This window comes from Oryza brachyantha, chromosome 4, assembly GCF_000231095.2.
Source record: "Oryza brachyantha chromosome 4, ObraRS2, whole genome shotgun sequence".
Taxonomy (NCBI): Eukaryota; Viridiplantae; Streptophyta; class Magnoliopsida; order Poales; family Poaceae; genus Oryza; species Oryza brachyantha.
In genome coordinates, this window is record NC_023166.2 from 19,134,950 (window position 1) to 19,155,087 (window position 20,138).

The window sequence follows — 20,138 nt, forward strand, 5'->3', positions numbered from 1 at the left end:
AAAAATCAAATTAATTTATTTTATATTTTTAAATAATTAATAATTATATTAATCTACTACTACGTTTTTCGCACCAAATAACTAATCCACTCCTCCCTCACAACTGAACGCGGCCTACATCATCGATACAACAAATACTCCATCGCGTCATCTATCTTTAAAAATAAAGTTAAAGTATATAAAAAATTGCTTTAGCAGACACTCCGTTATATTCTCTCTAAACATAGTCTCATTCAATTAAAAATAGAAACTCCATATTCTCCTTACTTCATATCTCACCATTTAATTTTAAGAATATATATTCCTCACTTCATATATCAACATTCCATGTTTCTACATAAAAGTTTACTATCTTACCTATCTCAAATATATTTTAAGTTTGTAGCAGTTAATTTCATCGTTTACACAATTAAATAGTTATAAAAAAATATATAATATTTAATTTTTCACCTAAAAGCTAAAAAGAACGCATACCGTTTAGGAGTTCCGGAAGCGCGCAAAAGCAAAATAAGTCTAAAAAATTCCAGAATAAAGAACGCAACTTGATATTTGAGTTGGAGTTCGAGTTGGAACAATAACATGAGATTGAGGGACACCGGTGGCTGATACTTTCTCAAAATCTGTAACGCGGCTAAAATCCCATATACTATGGAATGGACGGACGGAGTGTGTGGCAATGTGGCCGTGTCTTATTCCTCAGCGTTAATGGGCCACGGGTGCTCTAGGTGGGCCGATCCATCCGAGGCCGATCGAAGCCGCCGGGCCGATGCTACCACGATTCCACGAGCCACGGCAAATACGGCCCATTATACCATTGGATCAGGAATTCCGTGCGGCCGCCGCAGGCAGCTCTTCGCTCTCGTCGTCAACGGGAGCGGCGACGGCGAGGCGGCGCGGGACTCGGGAGAGCGAGCCGAGGCGCCCAGGACGTGGAGCCCTGATCGGGTGGCGTCAACGTGGTGGTGCAAGGCGAGGGAGCAGGCGGTAGCGGCGCCGCGAGTTCGTGGAGCAGACGGCAGAAAGGAAGAGCGGCAGGCAGGCCAGGTCCCCCCTCCCTTCTTTGCGTTTTTGCCCCGACACCGACATGAGTCTTGCAATGCGGGAGGTGGGAGAGCGAGTGGCGGCGGCGCGTCCAGGGTGCAGACAGTATCAGCCACAAAAAAGATGAACACAAACAAAGGGTCACAGGTCCAAATGCTGCCGGAGAACTTAAGCTCCGAGAGCTTCTCCCAACCTTAGACTTTTGAAACCTGCTATTTTCAAATGAAAATGCATAACAAATGATCGAGCCCGGGGGTGTAACATATTCTTTTTGGTCGTATCTAACCAATTTTTGAACACCTCCTTTTTCTTCTTAAATAATGCAGTTGCTCTGCCTAATGTATTGATCACGGAATTCAAACCTTATGTTAAATATTTAGCGATCAGCGGCCTTCCAGCATCGTCAGAGTCACGTTATTAACTGATTTCTCCAAGTATTTTCCCTGTTCTTCAGCTTCGTGATGCCTCTGAACAAAATATATAGGCTGATTCGGTACTGGGCATGGAACGCCCTCGTTGTCCAGCATGGACGCAACCGATGACATCAGTGGCCTGGCATTAGGGCTGTCCTGAACGCACAGGAGTCCAATGTGGATGCATCTAAATACTTCACTGAGGGAACAGTTGTCTATAACCAATGTATCCACGAAATCCCTTTGTTTTTCATCCTTCCATAAGTTCCATGCCTGAAAGATTAGATAGCATTCATATTTGTTCTGTCTATATCATGTTTGGTTGATGAAATTTGAAGCATTGTGTACCAGTAGCACTTACATAAGCTATAAGGTTCGGAAAGTCCATCACAAGATGATGAGGGGAGCTGATCTTTAATCCACTTACAATCTCTAGTAGCAAAATACCAAAGCTATATGTGTCGGACTTGACTGAAAAAATGCCTTCCATTGCATATTCGGGTGACATGTAACCACTATTTGAGTAAGCAAGAACACATTGTTTTTAATAATTAAAATAACCTGACTGTTTGAGTAATTCTGATTTAGCTAGAGCAAAAGATACTCACTATGTCCCAACAACTCGTTTAGTACTTTCTTGCTGCTCGCTGCCTCCAAAGATCCTTGCCATACCAAAATCTGATATTTTGGGTCTCATCTTCTCATCCAATAAAATGTTGCTGGCTTTGAGATCTCTGTGAATTATCGTCATCCTTGAGTCTTGGTGAAGATAGACAAGTCCTCTTGCTACTCCTTTGATTATGTTGAACCGTGTTTGCCAATCAAGCATAGACTTTTTTGAATCATCTAACATGCATGAATAGTACAAAATGAAACTTTGTTAATCCTCTCCCACAAAAGTGAAAAACAAAAAAAAAGGAATGTACAATTAGGACAAACCGAAAAGGAAGTAATCCAAGCTTTTGTTGGGTAAGTATTCATAAACAAGAAGTTTTTCATCTCCATGAATGCAGCAACCAAGTAGCCTGACTAGATTTTTGTGTTGCAATTTGGCAATAAGAACCACTTCATTTGTAAAATGCTCTACCCCCTGTGTAGAACCTGTACTGAGCCTTTTAACAGCAACTTCTTTGCCGCCTCCCAACATTCCCTGTGTAATAAAATCATTTAACATGATAAAATATTATAGGCTTCTCCATAGCTGTGATTGTCGGTGTAAGTTGTTACCTTATAAACCTTGCCAAAACCTCCTTTTCCGAGCATGTTGGAATCACTGAAATTGTTTGTTGATGCAACAACGTCTTCAAAATTAAGAAATGGAAATTCTATATTTCGCTCAAATAGTTCATGAGAATTTCTAAAGCTTCGTAGCACTGCTTTCTTTTGATATTCATTGCTTTTCTGTTTGCCTAATAAGAACATCAATATCATCAGAACAATTACAGGAAAAAAAACATAGGATGAGTTCCCGTTGTATTGACTCTCTCTGTACCTTTTGTTTGACATGTTCTGACAAGGTATATGCATGTGAGTATCAGCAGGAATGCTATAATTGGGATCACAACCTTCAATACATATCTGCTCTTTTTGTTGACTTTAGAAGTATGCCCTATTAAGAGTGAATAAACTCTCAATTTCTAAACTATAGCTTGCCAGTGTATGCATTGCACGAACACACAAAAAAAACATATCACTGAGAGATCAGTTAGCCATTGCTGTGCATGCATGCAGTTTTGGGTTAGTCATGTGTACCTAGTTCAGACTTTGCCAGCCTCAGATACAGGTCCTGCCCTTTGTCGACATTCCGAGCATCAATAATACCACCGGTCCACATCAGGCAGCCGCTGCCGGCGCCGCCGCCCCGGATATCCGCAGCGGCGTAGGCGACGCAGGAACAGTTGGCGAGGCACCTCGCCCTGCACCCCTCGAGCGTGGCGCCCATCTCCACCGTGGCGTTGTCCGTGTCAGGGAGCTTCACGCCGCGCACCGCCACGAACCCGTCCGTGGTGGTGCCCGCGCCCCCGTCGCCGCCGCCGCACTCCAGCGGCGTGCTCCTCCGGCAACCGCCCGAGGTCTCCCTCATGGACCACCGGGAGGGGGACGCGGGGGTGAAGCCCGCCATGCAGCTGCAGAAGAGCGTCGTCGCGGTGTTGACGTTGCACAGGCCGAACGCGCCGCACTTGGCGTAGTCGTCGCAGACGTCGCGCGGCGACTGCGCCAAGGCGTTCCACGCCTGGGTGGCCTGATCCCACACGAGGGACTGGACCACCCCGGCCTCGTTCAGCACGAGGCGGCAGAAGGGGACGCCGGCGGCGGCGTCGTCGAAGACGAAGGCGACCTCGTCGGGCTTGTCCACCAGCCGGTTCGTGTACATGGACGAGTACGACGTCATCTCCGGGACGCCGTTGAACCACGCCCCGTTCCACGGGCCCGAGCGGTACTTCTTGGCGGCGCCACGCCAAGTGACGATGGCCGGTAGCCCCCCGGGGCCCATCCCGTTGCGGTAGTCTCCCGTCGTCGGGTCGCTCCGCGAGCGCCAGGACGTGAGCGACCACTCGTCGCCGGTCCGCGGGTTCCTGCCGAGCCTCATGCCGGCGATCAGGGTGTTCGACGGGTGATCGAACGACTGCCACAGCACGTCGCCGCTGCTCCGGCCGCGCACGACGAGGTTCCCGGACTCGAGCAGCTGCGCCTCCGATGGCGGCGGGCCAGCCCCAGTCGTCGTGTTCGACGACCAGGCAGCCTGCCCGAAGCCGTCGAGCAGGAGCAGCTCGCCCGTGGCGCCGCTGATGACCAGCACGCCGGCGGTGTCGTTCAGCGGGCTGTCACGGTTGGCCACCCAGACGACGGCGCTCGTGGAGTTGGAGAACCATATCCCGAGGTACCTCTTGCTTGGTGAGCCCGGTGAGAAGAACCCCAGGGTGAAGGAGCCACCGGCGGAGACGAGCGTACTGCCGTCAGTGAGGTTGCCGCCATTGTTCAGCGTGTCGGATGCAACGCCGGCAGCTGAGGTTTCGAGAGGAAGGAGGAACACGGAGAAGAGGATGACGTGAAGGTGGAAGATCTTGGCGGTTGCTGCTCCCACAGCGGGTGATTTTTCTTGCATGTCCTTGGCCAAAATTGTTCACGGCCTCCGTGCAGCGGTGTAGGCCTCACGGAGTCGCTGGCATATATATAGCATGTTTTATTTGTACTTAAAGTTTCACAAGTTGATGACAAGTACACGCACGTATGCGCTTATGACTAGTTTAGATGGTCAAACACCATCTTTCATCGTCATTGTTTATTATTTGTTCATTTCAAAATATAGGACATATTTTACTTTATTAGAACAATATTACTAATATATCATTTACATAATAGTATAATAAGAAGAAATTACTTTTGAGTACAAACATAATATTATTAATTTTGTGTCATAAAATTGTTTATCTTAATAGAGTATTATTTCAGCAAACACAGGTCTTAACGAAACAAAATATTCTCTATATTTTAAAATAAAGTGAGTAATGGTGACACATTTTGTCTAACTTTTTTCTCGACTAACCACAACTGTTTTTTCATTTAACTCCGCCAACTTTCTTAATACTAATTTTTAAATTTATTTTATTTTTTTGATTTTAAAACTAAAAAGACATACACTTTATTTTCATATATAAAACTTTTGTTCACACCTAGCATGACCAAATTGCTTATCATGCCATGAGCAATTGACATGTTAGTATTCTTCTCCCACACTGTTCTCACTAGCGCACTCTTATTATGTTAGTGGGACTAGCGTGACCAACAAGTTAAAATATGGCAATATAAAATTGGAGAGTTTAGTTTTAAAATAAAAAAACTGTGTTAGCTAAAAAAATTCTTATATTATGAAACGCAAGATAATAGCTAATTACGGTAGTATCCCAATACAATAAAATAAAAGAATAGTACTCCCTCCGTTTTATAATGTAAGATGTTTAGTTTTTTTGCTCGTAATATTTGACCACTTGTCTTATTCAAAAAATTACAGAAATATCATTTATTATCAAAAAGAACTTTAAGCACGATTTATCATTTTTTATATTTACATTAAATTTTTAAATAAGCAAATGATCAAAGGTTAAAAAAAATTAAACATCTTACATAATGAAGAGGAGGTAGTATCATAGTGTATCTTCTTCTTAAAGTTTAAAAGTATCTCACATTGTCCTACATCTGATCATAACTATTTAGCGTTGGAAAATACGATCAAATATAAATCCCTAAAGGCAATAAAATCTTACTAAAACGCAACTGCATGTGCGTAATAGGATTTGAACCACAATAGGTAGAGAGTATCATGAAATCGCTGGTGCTTTCATAAAGTTGACCGAACCCTATTTTTAAACGTCAAGGATGTATTACCGGCGGCGGTGGGAGCATGCATACCATTGGTATTTATTTATAACCGTACTGTTGAAAAAAGCTGGTAAAATGACGAAAGTTTATTAAACTTCATTTGACCCAGGCAATTACTGAAGTTTTCCACAATTTGAGTGGTTCAAAATCGCGCAGATAGCCGGCCGAGAGCATCACTTGATCACTACGGTTATTATCAGATTAATTAACATCTCGTCTCATACACTCAAGATGCCGTGACGGCGTTGGGCTACACGCACACGTCCCATCTTGATGATGTGGGCTTCGGGGATACAACCATGGTATCGTTAATTGGCTACGGGTGCTTTAGATGGGCCGAATCATCCAACGCCGGAGCCGGTGGGCCGGCCTCACTTAGGTCGTCTCGCCAGAGCCAAGCCATTCGGGGCACGGTTGGTCGCCGGAGCCTATCCGGGCAGCGGGGCGAACCACCGAGGGGCGAGGGCCAACTGGCCGAGGGGTTCGTCCGCCACTGCAAACGCGATGCCCATGCCGCGAGGTGGTGGAATCTTTGCAGGCTTGCAGCCTCGGACGAGCCGCTCGATCAGTTGACGCGATGGAGGCGAAGCGGCGGCGGGGCGGAGCAGCAGCCGGCTGAGGGGGGAGGAACTGATGCCGGTCACGCAGCCGTCTCTGCCTTACTCCTGTCGAGATGTTGGTTCCCTTTCCTGGCCGCACGGGATCCGCGGGGAGCGGGTGGCGCCGGCGCGTTACCATCAATCCAGCATGGCAGATTGGCAGATATGGTAACTTCTTTTCGCCTCAAATCTTTTGCTTCAAGAGATTCTTACATTAGAGCAAGTTTAATAGAATAGCTAACTACTGGCTCCAATTTATTTATAGTCAATCTAATAGCCAACTCATATAATAGTTATCAACAAAACATCAATATATGGTCCCACATATAATACACATTTTGTTTTGGAGTCCGTGTACAGCTATAGCTCACATCTCTTCTCTCTCCTCTCTTATCTCTTTAAAATATGCTTATAGCTGGCTTATAGCCTGCTATTGTACCTGCTCTGATGAACTTTCGAATACACATTTTATCTTGAAACCCGTGTGCAGCTGACTATAAATTAATTAGTAGCTCACCTCTCTTCTCTCTCCACTCTTACCTTTTTAAAATATGCTTATAGCCGTCTTATAGCTTGCTATTGTACCTGCTCTGATGAACTTTTGAATACTTAATCAATATCTCACGGATGAAAAGACATAACAAATGATCACGGCTGGGGATCTAATGCAATCATTATTTTGTTATATCTACTCAATTTTTTAACATAGCCTACCTGTTTTCTAAAAGAATGCAGTATCTCTGTCTAATGTATTGATAAAGAAATGGAGAAAAAGCAGGTAGCACGAGTGCACAACCACCTACATCGTGCATTCTTTCGAATATATATTAGTTCGTAGTTTACCACTATACAGTCCTCAATCTGTTGAAAGCTTATGCTAAACAGTTAATCAACGGCCTTCTAGCACAGTCAGACTCACGTTATTAACAGATTTTTCCATGTTTCCTCCTCTTGCATCTTCAGCTTCGTAATGCCTCTGGACAAAATATATAGGTTGCACTGGCATTGGGTGTGGCATGTCCGCATTCTCCAGCATAGACACAACAAATGACATCGGCGGCCTGGCATTTGGGCTGTCCTGGACACACATGAGCTCAATATGGATGCATTTAAATACTTCACTGATGGAACAGCTCTCCAAAACTGATGTGTCCACAAAATCCCTTTGTTTTCCATCTTTCCATAAGTTCCATGCTTGAAATAACAGATTGCATTCATATTTATTCTGTCTATATAGGCTGCGTTCTTTTGCTAGAATTTTTCCACCAGCCGAGACGAGCCTCTTGCCGTCGGTGATGTTCCCGGCCTTGTCAAACGCGTCAGCTGGAATGTCTGCGACAGTGCTTCTCAGAGAAAGCAGGAGCAGGCATGGCCGCAGCAGGAGGAGGAGAATGTTTTCAATGGATACTGAACTCGTGGCTGAGTAGATATGATGTTTGTTGTTGCTCAAGGTCACTTGTATGCATAATCGCGTTCTCTGTCTCTGTTTATATATACACGATCGAATGAACGATCTCACCAAGTCGTTCACGTAGAATCGGAGGAAATGGTTAATATATTTATTGCCGCTTAAAATGTCAAGCGTCTGACTTTTAGCCATCCTCTGTTATATTGAGAAAGGGAATCCCCGACAACTGTGTCCAGCAGCAATTGTATACTGATCACTTAATGGCTATCTTATTAGCTTATTACATATATACAGCACGTACGTTTCCAGGTAATAACAGCCACTGAACTTTTCGTAGTTTACGCTCAGCTGTAGCCTGTCTTGCCGCTTGAAGCATGTGAATGGCCAGATGCAGAACATTTCAATTGTTTTGAGGAAGAAGCAATTCTCATTTAATTTTCGAAAAAAAAACTATTATCAGTTTATATACCACTGAGGTAATGATGTTTGTTTTGAGTTCGATTGGAGGGAGGCTATGCCCTTCGAATATCTTGAATACTTGATATCAACTTGCATTAATTTTTCAATGTCCATCTATAGAATTTCCTGCTAATTAGCTGGACGTATAATAGTAAATATGAACAAGGTCAACAGAAAAGCTAACTACTAGCTTCAAAATCTTTCTATGTCATGAGGAGCTAACATAGAAATACATGTGCGTCACACCGGATCAAGTTAATTTAATTATACAAATTAAACAAAATTTTAAAATAAATTGTGCTTTGAGTTAGAAAATAAATTACGGTCGATATACAATTGATTTAGGAAGAATCCATCACATCAATAAACTTATATTTTAGAATAATAAATTATATTCAACATCATAAATAAATTAAATAAGATAGGTTGTGTTTCAACTATAAATGAAGATGGAATCACACTAAACTGTATTAGGCAATTTTCAACCCAGTTCTCTAAGTCATATACCCTTTGTTTTTTAATTTGATGTAGATATTCAATTTTGAAATAGTGCACAGTGACCGCTACAAAGAACCTTTTAATTTTTAAGTTTTTTTTACAAATATCCTTATTTTCTCTTTTCTTTTTTATATTTTCTTTTTTCCTTTTTTCTTTTCTTTCAGTTCTTTCGTCTTTTCTTCTTTCTTTTTTGTTTTTCTTCTTTTCTCCTCTCCTTTTCCCCCTTCTTATTGCCCATGCAAACATTTCTTCTCTCAATGCAATTCTATAACGGTGGACTGAAATCTGAATTAGAAACATAATCATAACGATGTTGTGATTTTGTTGTTAATTGTATTTCTATTTTCATTTCTCTAGAAAAATTGAAGAATGTGTCCGTGCAGCCAAAAGAAGGCTCTGTGAGGCACGAATAAGAACGAGAAGTGGATCAAAAAGCTTATATAAAACGTATTTATTGATTCCTAAATAGATTTAGGTACGATTGAAACATCTATCATACGGAACAAAAGGAAGTAATTAAGCTCAACACGTTTGGGTTTGGGTTTTCATTTTGGCATGTCAGCTGGGATAACGGATCAGTGAAGGAAGCCAGAGATTTCTTCTTCCCGCGTAGAACTGCTAGCTGACTTTGCTGGTGGTTTTTAAATCTTGGACGGAGATGGACAAAAGTATATGCAGCCTGCAGTTGTAAAATCGGCCCACTAGCATCGCGACTTAACAATGGGCCGGGCCGGATTACCCGTTAGGCTATGACGGAGTTTACGACCACGCCAACTTCCAGGGTTGTCTATCGTTGAGAAGTTAACGTCTTTCGTTCCGTGTTAACTTGTTATGTTAACCCTAAAAAGTTCCAGTTAACTGCTCCTCACATCATGTTAATCTGAAGGATTAAGCTATTCAATGGATTGTCTGCAAAAAGATGACCACACAATGACACAAGAGTCACACGCAGCCAAGCAGAACAGACGTCTACAAAGAGGGAACCAACCGAATCCTACACCTAAAAGATCATGTCAGAAATTTACTGAGAGACGAAACACAAGCAGAGAAAGTGTACACTCGAGCACGGGGCCAAATCGTGATGATAGTCCGAATGCATTACGTGAGATCGGTTGTGGTTGAACCCAGGACGGCGTCGGTCTGACGAAGCGGATGCATGGCTGATCTGCTGCCGCCAAGAGTTGGCCTGATGGGCTGTTCCATCTGCGACGTCCTGCTCGTCTGCATGGTGACAACCTCAGGCATGGTCGGCCGATCGTCCGCCGTGTCCTGCACGCAGAGAAGCCCGACGTGGATGCACCGTTCCAGATCGTACAGGAGCTCTGCGTCGTCCGGTGCAGGTCTCGCCATGGCAGGGTCGAGGAGCTCGATGAGGTTGCACTGTTCCCATAGCCTCCATGCCTGCACGCGATTGCCATTTGCCAAAGGATCGATGAGTCTAAACTGATGGTCCATCCTGAGATTGGTGTGTTCAAGTGCACACACGCTGCTTGCCTGTGGAAGAAGCGTTTGCATGGAGCCGTTGCGAACGCCGCTGAGCGTCTTCAGGAGGACGATGCCAAAGCTGTAGACATCGCACTTCAGCGTCATCTCTCTTCCCATCGCATACTCCGGAGATGCGTAGCCTCTTCATGTATGTAATTCATGGCAGGCAAGGTACAAAAATATGTATATTCCGATCAAAATGTCGAGTAATGTTACTAGTAAAAGGAATTAATCAGCCATGGAGTTAGCTTACGCTGAGACCACCCTGGTCTGGGCTGACTGATCGGCGACGAACAGCTTGGCAGTGCCAAAGTCTGCAATCTTAGGCTTCAATTCGTCGTCAAGAAGAATGTTGCTCGGCTTGAGATCCCTGTGGATCACACTCCCGTCTTGTCCTTCGTGAAGGTATGCGACACCTTTGGCGATGGCCTGAATTATATCGTCTTTGTCTCCAGTCCAGATTAACACGATGATTCTGATTCGACGTGCCTGCATGAACCAAAACAGGTGCACGCAATTGCAGCACATGCAGGAGCATATTGTTCATGGTGATCAGCTCAGTGATGTAGTTTAGATGAATTCATCAGATAGAATATGGTGATGAGTACCAAAAATGTGGATGTCCAAGCTCTCGTTCTTCATGAAGGCGTATATGAGTATACGCTCATTGCCTTCGTTGCAGTAAGCAAGGAGACGAAGAAGACTGTTATGCCGAAGCCCGGCCATCACTGCCACTTCTCTTGCGAAATCCTTCTTGCCCTTGTTGTTGAGAGCAGACTGTTTCAGCCTCTTCACGGCGACCACTCTCCCATCAGATTGCAGTCCCTATTGATTTCCAGATTTCAGGTGATGAGTGCACATCTTTTATTAATGTGCAGTGTTATTTGCAACTTTGATTTCCCTTTTATGAGAGATTAATGGCAACTTCCATGCATGTTAATTTATGTTTGTTGCAATCACCTCTCATTGGTAACAATTCTATAAATAATCTCTTGGTATTTATGTCTTCTGAAGAAAGAGATTCACCTTATAAACTTTGCTAAATCCACCTTCACCAATCACTCTATTTTCAGAGAAATTTTCAGTAATAGACTTTATAGTGGCTAGATTGAATGAACGAACGGTCATATAAGGGTTCTCTGGAATAATGTCTGCGATATTAGATACAGGTACGTATTAGTTAAAAAAACCTCATAATAAATAACCTTCAGTCTAAAAAATTAGATTTACCTGAAATTCTCCGATTCTTTCTCCACCAGATGGTCCAAATTACCACACAGAGGAACACAAGGAAAGCAGCGCCAGCAATTACAGGTACGATAACATGTACAGTCACAGACCTTTTGGTCTCAGCTGTCATGCAGACAAAAAGAAAACGTGGAATTTAGCTGTCAGTTTCATGCTCAGAATGATCACTTTGACATTTTTATTAGTGATTAAGAGGTGTCATAATTTCTAATGCCAATTTATACTCCTATTGGATGATACTATTGATTTTTGACATAAGTTTAACCAATAATCTTATCAAAAAAATTACAGGATTATTATTCACTAGCTATGTATGTGCTTTGTAACGGATAAAAAAAAAACATATCATAATATTTTCTAAAAGCATATTTACATGTCGATTTCATATAAAACAATTATACATTTAGATTTGATTATTTTTAATATTAGAAAGCTCAAGGGCTTATTTATAAAATTCATAATGAGATTAGGTGCTAGTATATTCACTCCCACCACTGTTAGGACATGTTTTATCATTAAATATATTTTAAGCATAACTTATATTTTGTATATGTTTTGCACATAATTTTAAAATAAAAACTTATGGTAAAATGTGTGTCTAATGTTAATGATATCATTTATTTAAAAACGGAGATGATGTAACTTAACACCAAAGAGGTTTTAGGATATTCCAAAGTTTACATAGAAAAATGAAGTGGTGTAGCACCTCTCAGAATCACTGTAAAAAAAATGATAGATTTGTTTTTTTTTTGCACTCCATAAATTAAATAAATTAAGGTTTGATTATTTGATATCCTAATCCACTGACATTGACTCAAAATGTCTCACATATCATATTCATGAGTATCAATATGGTAATGAACAATGTCAAATCATCAAACTTATCGGTAAAAAAATAGTGAAGTCAGACTTATTACTTTGATTCCTTCTCAACCACAAAAAAAAAAAAAGGTACTGTTACTTTGGCATTTCGTTTGGTAACCTTTTATATTATCCGGGTCACTGTCTTTCCAGACGAACTTGCAAAAAAAAAAAGTAAGCATGTTGAAGACTAGGACGAAAATAATTGCGCAGAGGATAATGCACATACCAAATTCTGCCTTCGCCAATCTTAAGTGCAGATCCTGCCCACGGTCAACGTAGCGAAGATCAACAATGGTGTCCGTCCAAATGACGCAGCCGCCGCCGTTGATGTCCGCGGCGGCGTACGCCACGCACGAACAGTTGCCCAGGCACCTCCGCGCGCACTCCTCCGCCGTGGCGCCCATGTCCACCGACGCGTTGCGCGTGTCCGGCAGCTTGACCCCCCGCACCGGCGAACTTGTCCGTCGTCGCCCCCCCACCGGCGACGCAGTCCAGCGGCACGTTCCGGCGGCACCCGCCGGAGGTGTTCCTCAGGGCCCACTCCGACCGCGACGCGGCGCTGAACCCCGGCGCGCAGAAGCAGAACGACGACGACGCCGCGCCGGCGTCGCACAGGCCGAACGCCCCGCACCTCGCGTAGGGGTCGCAGGGGTCCCTCGGCCCCTGGAAGAACGACCGCCATGCCCGGCTGCTCGCGTCCCACACCAGGCGTTCGACCACGCCGGTGTAGTTCACCACGACGCGCGTCAATGCCGCGCCGGGCATGGCGGTGTACCCGTAGGACACCTCCCTCGTGCTGGACGTCACCTGCAGCGGGTACTTGTCGGAGTAGTTCGACGCCTCCGGCACGCCGTTGAAGAACCTGCCGTTCCACGGGCCCATGCGGTATATCTCGGCGCCGCCTCGCCACAGGACGAGCTCCGGGAAGCCCCGCGTGCTCAGCACGCGGCGGTAGTCGCCCGGCGACGGGTCGGCGGCGGAGCGCCACGCCGTGATGGACCACTCCTCGCCGCTCCACAGGCTCTTGCCCATCTTCATCCCGGGCAGCAACGTGTCCGACGGGTGGTCGAACGACTGCCACAGGTAGGCGTCGCTGCTTCTGCCATTGCGCACGACGAGGTTGCCGGAGTCCTGAAGCTGAACAACCGCGGCGGAAGCGGCCTAGAAGCTGGCGGAACAAACCGTCCGGCGGAAGCCGTCGACCAGAACGAGCTGGCTCCGGTCGTCGTTGACGACGTTGAGCAGCAGTACGCCGGACTTGTCGTCGATGGGGCGGTCACGGTTGGCCACCCAGTAGACGGTGTCGCTGGACACGGTGAACCATATGCCGAGGTACCTCTTGGTGGACGTCCCGGGAGAGAAGAACCCCAGAGTAGGAGCCGCCGCCGGAAGAGACGAGCGTCTGGCCGTCGGTGAGGTTCTGGCCCTTCTCTAGCTTGTCGGTCACACCCACGGCGGCGGGCGGCCGACGTCTCGACGGCGAGGAGGAAGACGACGACGAGGAGGAGGAGAAGGTGGTGATCAGCCGGTTGCCTGGTTGACCTCATGACAAGATCAAATTTTCTCTTGCTCTTGTTGCACACAATGGCTGAGGAGGAGCTTTAGTTGCACCAAGAGCTCTTTTGAAGGGTGTTCATGTAGTAGTGATCATAGGCATTTCTGGATGATAAACTAATTAATTCAACTAGTTCGGATCTGCCTATTCAGAATTTTAAAGAGGGGCATCAATTCCATACAAAACAAATTTAAAATGATCTCAAAGTCGTAGGCTAACTTAGTTGAATTATTTGCACCCAATTGGGCTGGAAAAAATAACTTGAAAGAGCAGGTCAATGTAGCCGCTGTTGTTGCTGCAATCTAAAGTTTCTTCTACGTAGTAGTTAGCATGTAGTACTAAAATATAATAATGCAACTACGACTTGGGCTACATGTAACCATGCAAGGCATGCAGCTGAGCTTTATATTCATTCTGTCGCCAGAAAAAAAAAAATGAAGAAGCACATTTTCTAATGGGTTAACACAAGGAAAAACTCTCCCGTGCATCTCATGATGAGTTCCCTTGTGTTGCCTACCCCAGGTAAAATTTCTCTATCAGCAAACAGCATTTCCAATTCCCAAATACGCTTAGAGTTCACATATTACAAACAAACCTATACAAAAATAGCTGCTGCAGCATAGAAATTATTTGTATTACTAGTAACAAGCAGGGGAATGAGTGACAATCCAACATATACAGTACTAGCTTGTATGCCTCCATAGTCTGAAACTTTGGCAAGTTTTGAATCAGAGATCCACAGGCACTTCCGAGGAGCTATCTGCCTTGCAATTGAGTATATGTCAACTGATTCACCGATCCAGTATTGTTGTCATCCAGAGGAACCCTTCCAACGAAAAATGCAGCTTGCTTCGGAGCAGGAAGTGTAACATCACCACTGAGCATCCTGAGCACCAGGGACATGTTCGGTCTATCGGCTGGTAACTCCTGCACGCACAGAAGACCCACCTGGATGCATCTGCAGACTTCATCGTAAGAGCATATGGTGCCCATAAGCGGATCAATCAGCTCCGTGACGCTGCCTTCCTTCCACAGAGTCCATGCCTGGAGTGGTTATTGTGAATTAAAAGATGCCGATCATGAAATGCGTTTTCACAGGAATATATATATATATATATATATATAATTAGAATACTACAGGAAAAGAGTAAGGGGGAGTGGATAGTGCCATCTTACGTAACCCAACAGGTTCATTGACCATTCTTCATCAACAAATGAGCTGTTCCTCCGTCCACTCACAATCTCTAGGATCAACACACCGAAGCTGAAGACGTCGGATTTCTCAGAGAATTTACCTTCCATTGCATACTCTGGAGAGATGTAGCCACTGCGTTTTACAGATTTTAGCACACATAATATGGTTCCTAGGGTATCTTTTATTATGAAGTAGTAAAAACCATAGAATTAACGATGCAAGAATGGCGAAGTACTTTGGTGAGGCAGGTCAGTACAGTTTAATAAGGTACATCACAGAATTCTTGTGCAATTTAACTCTAATGAACAAAAGAGAAAAAAGATCCTTACTAGGTTCCAACAATTCGGTGGGTTAGGGCTTGAAGTTGGTATTCACCAAATATTCTAGCCATACCAAAGTCAGATATCTTGGGATTGAAATCATCATCAAGCAGAATATTGCTTGCTTTGAGATCCCTATGAATAATTTTTAGCCTGGAATCCTGATGAAGGTACAATAATCCTCTCCCAGTTCCCTGAATAATCTTGTATCGCAGTTTCCATCCGAAAACTAGCCTCTTGCTCTCATCTGAAAATTTTTCACATGAAAGTAGTTAGCAGACAAGTTCAGTTACTGTCTTACTACCAAAATAAGAACATAAGAATTGCAATAATCAAAATGAACGTTACCAAAAACAAATGAGTCAAGGCTCTTGTTGGGCATGTACTCATATAGCAACATCTTTTCTTCTCCATGTACACAACAACCAAAGAGCCTAACCAAGTTCCGGTGTTGCAGTTTCGATAGAACTATCACCTCGTTCTTGAACTCTTCCAGTCCCTGACTGGAGCTGTTCGACAGCCTCTTGATAGCAATCTCTTGGCCATTTGGTAGTACTCCCTAGAAGTAATAATAACTATGTTGGTCCAAGTATTGACCTTATAGCATTACAATTTTGAATTCCAGGACAGAACAAAGATATAGATACAACAAAATCAATCCAGGTTCATTCATATTGTTGAGCTAGGATAAAATGTTTAAATGACCATACCTTGTAAACTGGACCAAATCCACCTCCACCAAGCTTGTTGCTGAAATTGTTCGTTGCTGAACAAATTGTGCTAAACTCAACTAGTGGTGAGCTTAGAACTGCAGATTTCACTGCATCACTTCTGAATATAACTTCATCTGCAGGTGGTCCAGCTTCTCTCGTGATCAGCTGTGGTCCTTGTATTCTCCTTGTGCCTGCAGATTAGTTAAAAAAAGATATAAACCTACCAGATAGCTACTAATACAAATTGAACTGTAGTATAAAGCCCTCGTCTTGTATATTCATAATCTGAACAATGGCATGTATTGTACAAATTATATGTTCATCTAATCATATAACAGGACGAAACGCTAATGAGGTCATAGAAGAAATCCAAATACATGTGAAGAAGTTATAGAAAAAATACCTATTTGCTTTATGACGAATTTCTTCAGGCATCCAAACACACAGAAATGCATGATGCAAATAAGGAAGATGGAAGTATGGCCAAGAGAATTGAGCTTTTATGCTTTGCATAGAGGAATGCATGTCAACATGGAAATTTCATGGTTTTGCAAGACAATAAATTGCCATTGTTCCATTCTTATTAAACAAAACAAATAGTCAACAAGATTGGTAGCATGACAGTTAATAACTGTTAGATCTACATGACAATGGAACATGATGTATTAGATATTATTATCCTTTGCTTGACCTCTTCAACCATTCCAAGTTCTTGAAAGTTCTGTATTTGTTGACGAGATCACGAATAAACTATCTTAGGATGTCACCATCTGCCCATGCCACCTCCTACCGTTGCTTAGGACAGGAGAAAAGAGAAGGCCATGCATTTTCATAGAGCAATGTTTTTTATTCGCAAGTGGCAACAAACTAACAACAAACGGAGAAATCTTGGGATAGTCTAGTCTGACATATGCTGAAAAATGAAAATTCAGACGCGCAAGTGTACGGCCTTGCAGACCATCATATTAGTCTAACATATGCAGTGGATGACTAAAAATCTCGAACTATCTTCCCGGTCGTTAACTCCTTCCATGAACATTGTCTCATTTTTCTGCATACAGGTAGGAACAGTATGGGACTTAATTTTGGCGGAACCAAACATCCCAAAATTTCTTCATGATGTCATTGCGTATACTCTCTAATCCCATATCAAAAGTATTGCGCAAACTGACGGTGAATCAAGCTAGTAGTTACCGGTTTCGCCTCGCCATTCCGAGCCGGGGGAGAACGCCGTCCTTCAGCAAACCCCGATCGCCGTAAATAAGATGGGAAGGTCTTTAGGATGGAGATTATATGAGCGGAAGGAGATCGGGCCTTCGGCCGGCGGTGTGCTCTCAGCTCTCCCCCTCCATCGCCGGCCATACCGCGGGCGGCTTCGCCTCTCGCCGCCTCCGCCGTCGCCGTGGTAGACCACCGCTCGCGGCGCATCGACTCCTCTGAAGGGCCCCGCCTTAGTTGCCCAAGTGGCCTGCATCGTAAACGGGCCAGATGGCCCAGATCTGCTTTGCACAAAATCCGGGCTTCGTTGAATGGGCCTAAATTTCAGCCCATTAATCCGTATAGGCCGGAGGATGGGTTGCAGACTTTTCACGTTTGATTGGGCTAATATTGAGGCCCATCTAGCACGACTTCCATCGTTCCAACGATTTTTCACCAATAAACATGGCTACATCGCCACACCGGTATTGTTCACATTCGATGATGTATGTATACTACTATAAACATGGCTGCCTCCTTATTTTCTATCTATACACTATTTTTAAAAAGAAAAATAATGGTGCATTCTATATATTAACCGTAAAATTAATAGACTCATATGTCAATAACAAATATATAAAAATAATGTTAATAACATGTTATAATATTTTTTTTAAATTAAATCCCGTTGCAACGCACGGACAATGTATAGTTTTGAGGCAAAGTTGTCAAATGCAACTATGGTGTAGCTTGTGTGGTTTTTTTTTTAAGTATAGAAACAAGCGCTAGCTCGGTGGCTAGAGGAATCAATCACACGCGAGCGCTGTAATTTTTATTTGACCTCACCTGCACGAATCTCAGAGCGAATCCAATGATTCAAAAACTGTCCACGCGCACTCTTTTAAAGATTTCTATTTGTAAAACTTTCATCTACAAAATTTTAATCTTGAAAAAACTTTTTTATCAAAAAAAGATCCATAGCAGGTTTAGTACCAATTACTCGTAACAACCATAAATCACCCCCTGCCTCGTCGTCATGGCAGTGAACTTGTCATCTTTAAAAACCCAAGTCAGAAATTCCAGGACAAGAAAATATCTAGACACTGGAATCTGCCGGTAGCACTAGCAGCCAAGCCAAGTTTACCCCTATCCCGCGGGCAGAGCTCGCGTCACCGAGCGGAGTTTAACGCGCCTAAGCATCCATCCGCGAGAGGAGTAGAGCACGACACCGCCACCCACTCCACCAGCCATCACGCTGCCCGTTTGTCCACTCCGCGTCAGCGGAAGCGAGTGGAAACGCACCGGAAACACGAAGAACGGACGCGACGAGACATGCAGAAACCATAGTATCATCTTTTCACTTATAAGCTAAAAACTAAATTTATAACCTTTAGTTTTAAATTGACTATAGGAATTTTCTTATAGTTTATCTTTTAGTCTTAATTTTTTAGACTGTTCGTTTATATGAGTATACCGATCCCTCCGCAACAGACACCCGCTCGGGATTCGGAAACTTCGCGTTGAACGCGCGACGAACTCCACGCGAAAACGCGCACGCACGCCTCACCGGGTCTCGCTCTCGCTCGCGGTCTCGGCGTCTCTCCGTTTCTCAGTCTCTGCCCACTCCTCCCGTCTGGACGCGTGATCCGATCCGTCCAAAAAAACGCAACCAGCCACAGCGAGCAGCCGAGCCGAGCCTCCCGTGTTTCTGGCGAAAATCTGCAGACTTTGGATGCTCGCCGAACGCATAGCTCGGCGAGTGGTGTGGTGGTCTGGTCTTATCAAATACTGCTACAACTTGCGCGGCGGCTAGGGTGACCGTGGTTCGGTAGTTGTTGCGTCTTCACTCCTTCCTCGCGCACGGCGGCACGAGTTCAATTCATGCTGCTGATCCGTTCTACATGCAGGGTTGCCGGGTTGGTTGGGTTCTCTTCTCTCTGAATTTGGACTTTGGATTTTACGTGGACTCTGCGTGCGTCGAGTTGAACATGCATAGACGAGACGGAGGAGTAGTTGCGTTGACAGGATGAGATGGAATTAAACAACCAGCAAATCTGAACATTTAGGGGTGATAAAAAATCAAACGCTATATTTACAGACGAAAAATAATTCATGAATAATTTTTTTATATATTTATTCTTAGCGATATAAAAACAAAGGTTGAAAACTAAAGTTATATGAAAAAACCATCAAAATCAACTCTAAATTTAAATTTAAATTTTGGTTTACAAGCATAAGAACGAGATGCTTGAGATGCTTGGGTTGTTTGGTCAAACGCGTACAATGCAGTACAGATATCTTAACCTTGTCAACAAGGTAACTTCTCTAGATTATCAAACTGAACTATGCCTTCAATTTGTACAAATTTACCACGTTCTAAACAAAGACTCAAGCACTGAACCATATAAGCAGGTCTAAATAATATAATCATAACTAAGTAAGCTTATAGCATCTCCAAACGAATACTAATACCTTGCTCTTTAAAAAACATTAGGCATACAAATTATGTTATCAAAAAACCATAAATTGAATAACTTATATTAAGAACACATATTTATGTGATACGATATAGTTGATTTTGAGCATGCATAAATATTGAGATAAACTTAGAAATCTATTAGAGATATGTTTTATAAACTAATTTATAAAATTTATTTATGAATCTATTTTAGAAATGCTCCGATACCAGTACAGCCTGCATTGATGTAAGCAAAGGCAAAAGTATAAATAAAAAGCCAGAAAAGTCAGAAGCATCTGTCATCA

At 43.5% G+C, this 20,138-nt stretch overlaps 4 protein-coding genes across 4 annotated transcripts; all 4 read right to left on the bottom strand.

Moving 5' to 3' along the window:
* Positions 1-1,130: 1,130 nt before the first annotated feature.
* On the bottom strand, positions 1,131-4,560 carry LOC102719664 (receptor-like serine/threonine-protein kinase SD1-8). The gene is made up of 6 exons (XM_040523254.1): positions 3,207-4,560; positions 2,682-2,863; positions 2,394-2,604; positions 2,063-2,300; positions 1,816-1,969; positions 1,131-1,727 (listed from the first exon to the last, which is right to left on the bottom strand). The coding sequence occupies exons 1-6, from the start codon at positions 4,558-4,560 to the stop codon at positions 1,425-1,427; spliced, it is 2,442 nt and encodes an 813-aa protein (XP_040379188.1). The 3' UTR covers positions 1,131-1,424.
* Positions 4,561-9,896: 5,336 nt separating this feature from the next.
* Positions 9,897-10,778, bottom strand: LOC121053216 (putative cysteine-rich receptor-like protein kinase 35). Its single transcript, XM_040523255.1, has 2 exons — positions 10,537-10,778; positions 9,897-10,425 (listed from the first exon to the last, which is right to left on the bottom strand). Exons 1-2 carry the CDS (start codon positions 10,776-10,778, stop codon positions 9,897-9,899), a joined length of 771 nt encoding a protein of 256 aa, XP_040379189.1.
* A 62-nt stretch (positions 10,779-10,840) lies between these two features.
* On the bottom strand, positions 10,841-14,111 carry LOC102719377 (S-locus-specific glycoprotein S6-like). Its single transcript, XM_040523541.1, is given in 7 exon segments — positions 10,841-11,108; positions 11,310-11,434; positions 11,514-11,636; positions 12,622-12,845; positions 12,847-13,769; positions 13,771-13,851; positions 13,853-14,111. Coding segments are annotated over 7 exon segments (1,821 nt in total). The 5' UTR covers positions 13,943-14,111; the 3' UTR covers positions 10,841-10,853.
* Positions 14,112-14,344: 233 nt separating this feature from the next.
* Positions 14,345-17,615, bottom strand: LOC102719947 (G-type lectin S-receptor-like serine/threonine-protein kinase At1g11410). The gene is made up of 7 exons (XM_006652812.2): positions 17,373-17,615; positions 16,582-17,256; positions 16,176-16,369; positions 15,814-16,024; positions 15,475-15,712; positions 15,127-15,277; positions 14,345-14,994 (listed from the first exon to the last, which is right to left on the bottom strand). Exons 2-7 carry the CDS (start codon positions 16,631-16,633, stop codon positions 14,707-14,709), a joined length of 1,134 nt encoding a protein of 377 aa, XP_006652875.1. The 5' UTR covers positions 16,634-17,256; positions 17,373-17,615; the 3' UTR covers positions 14,345-14,706.
* Between the last annotated feature and the right edge of the window lie 2,523 nt (positions 17,616-20,138).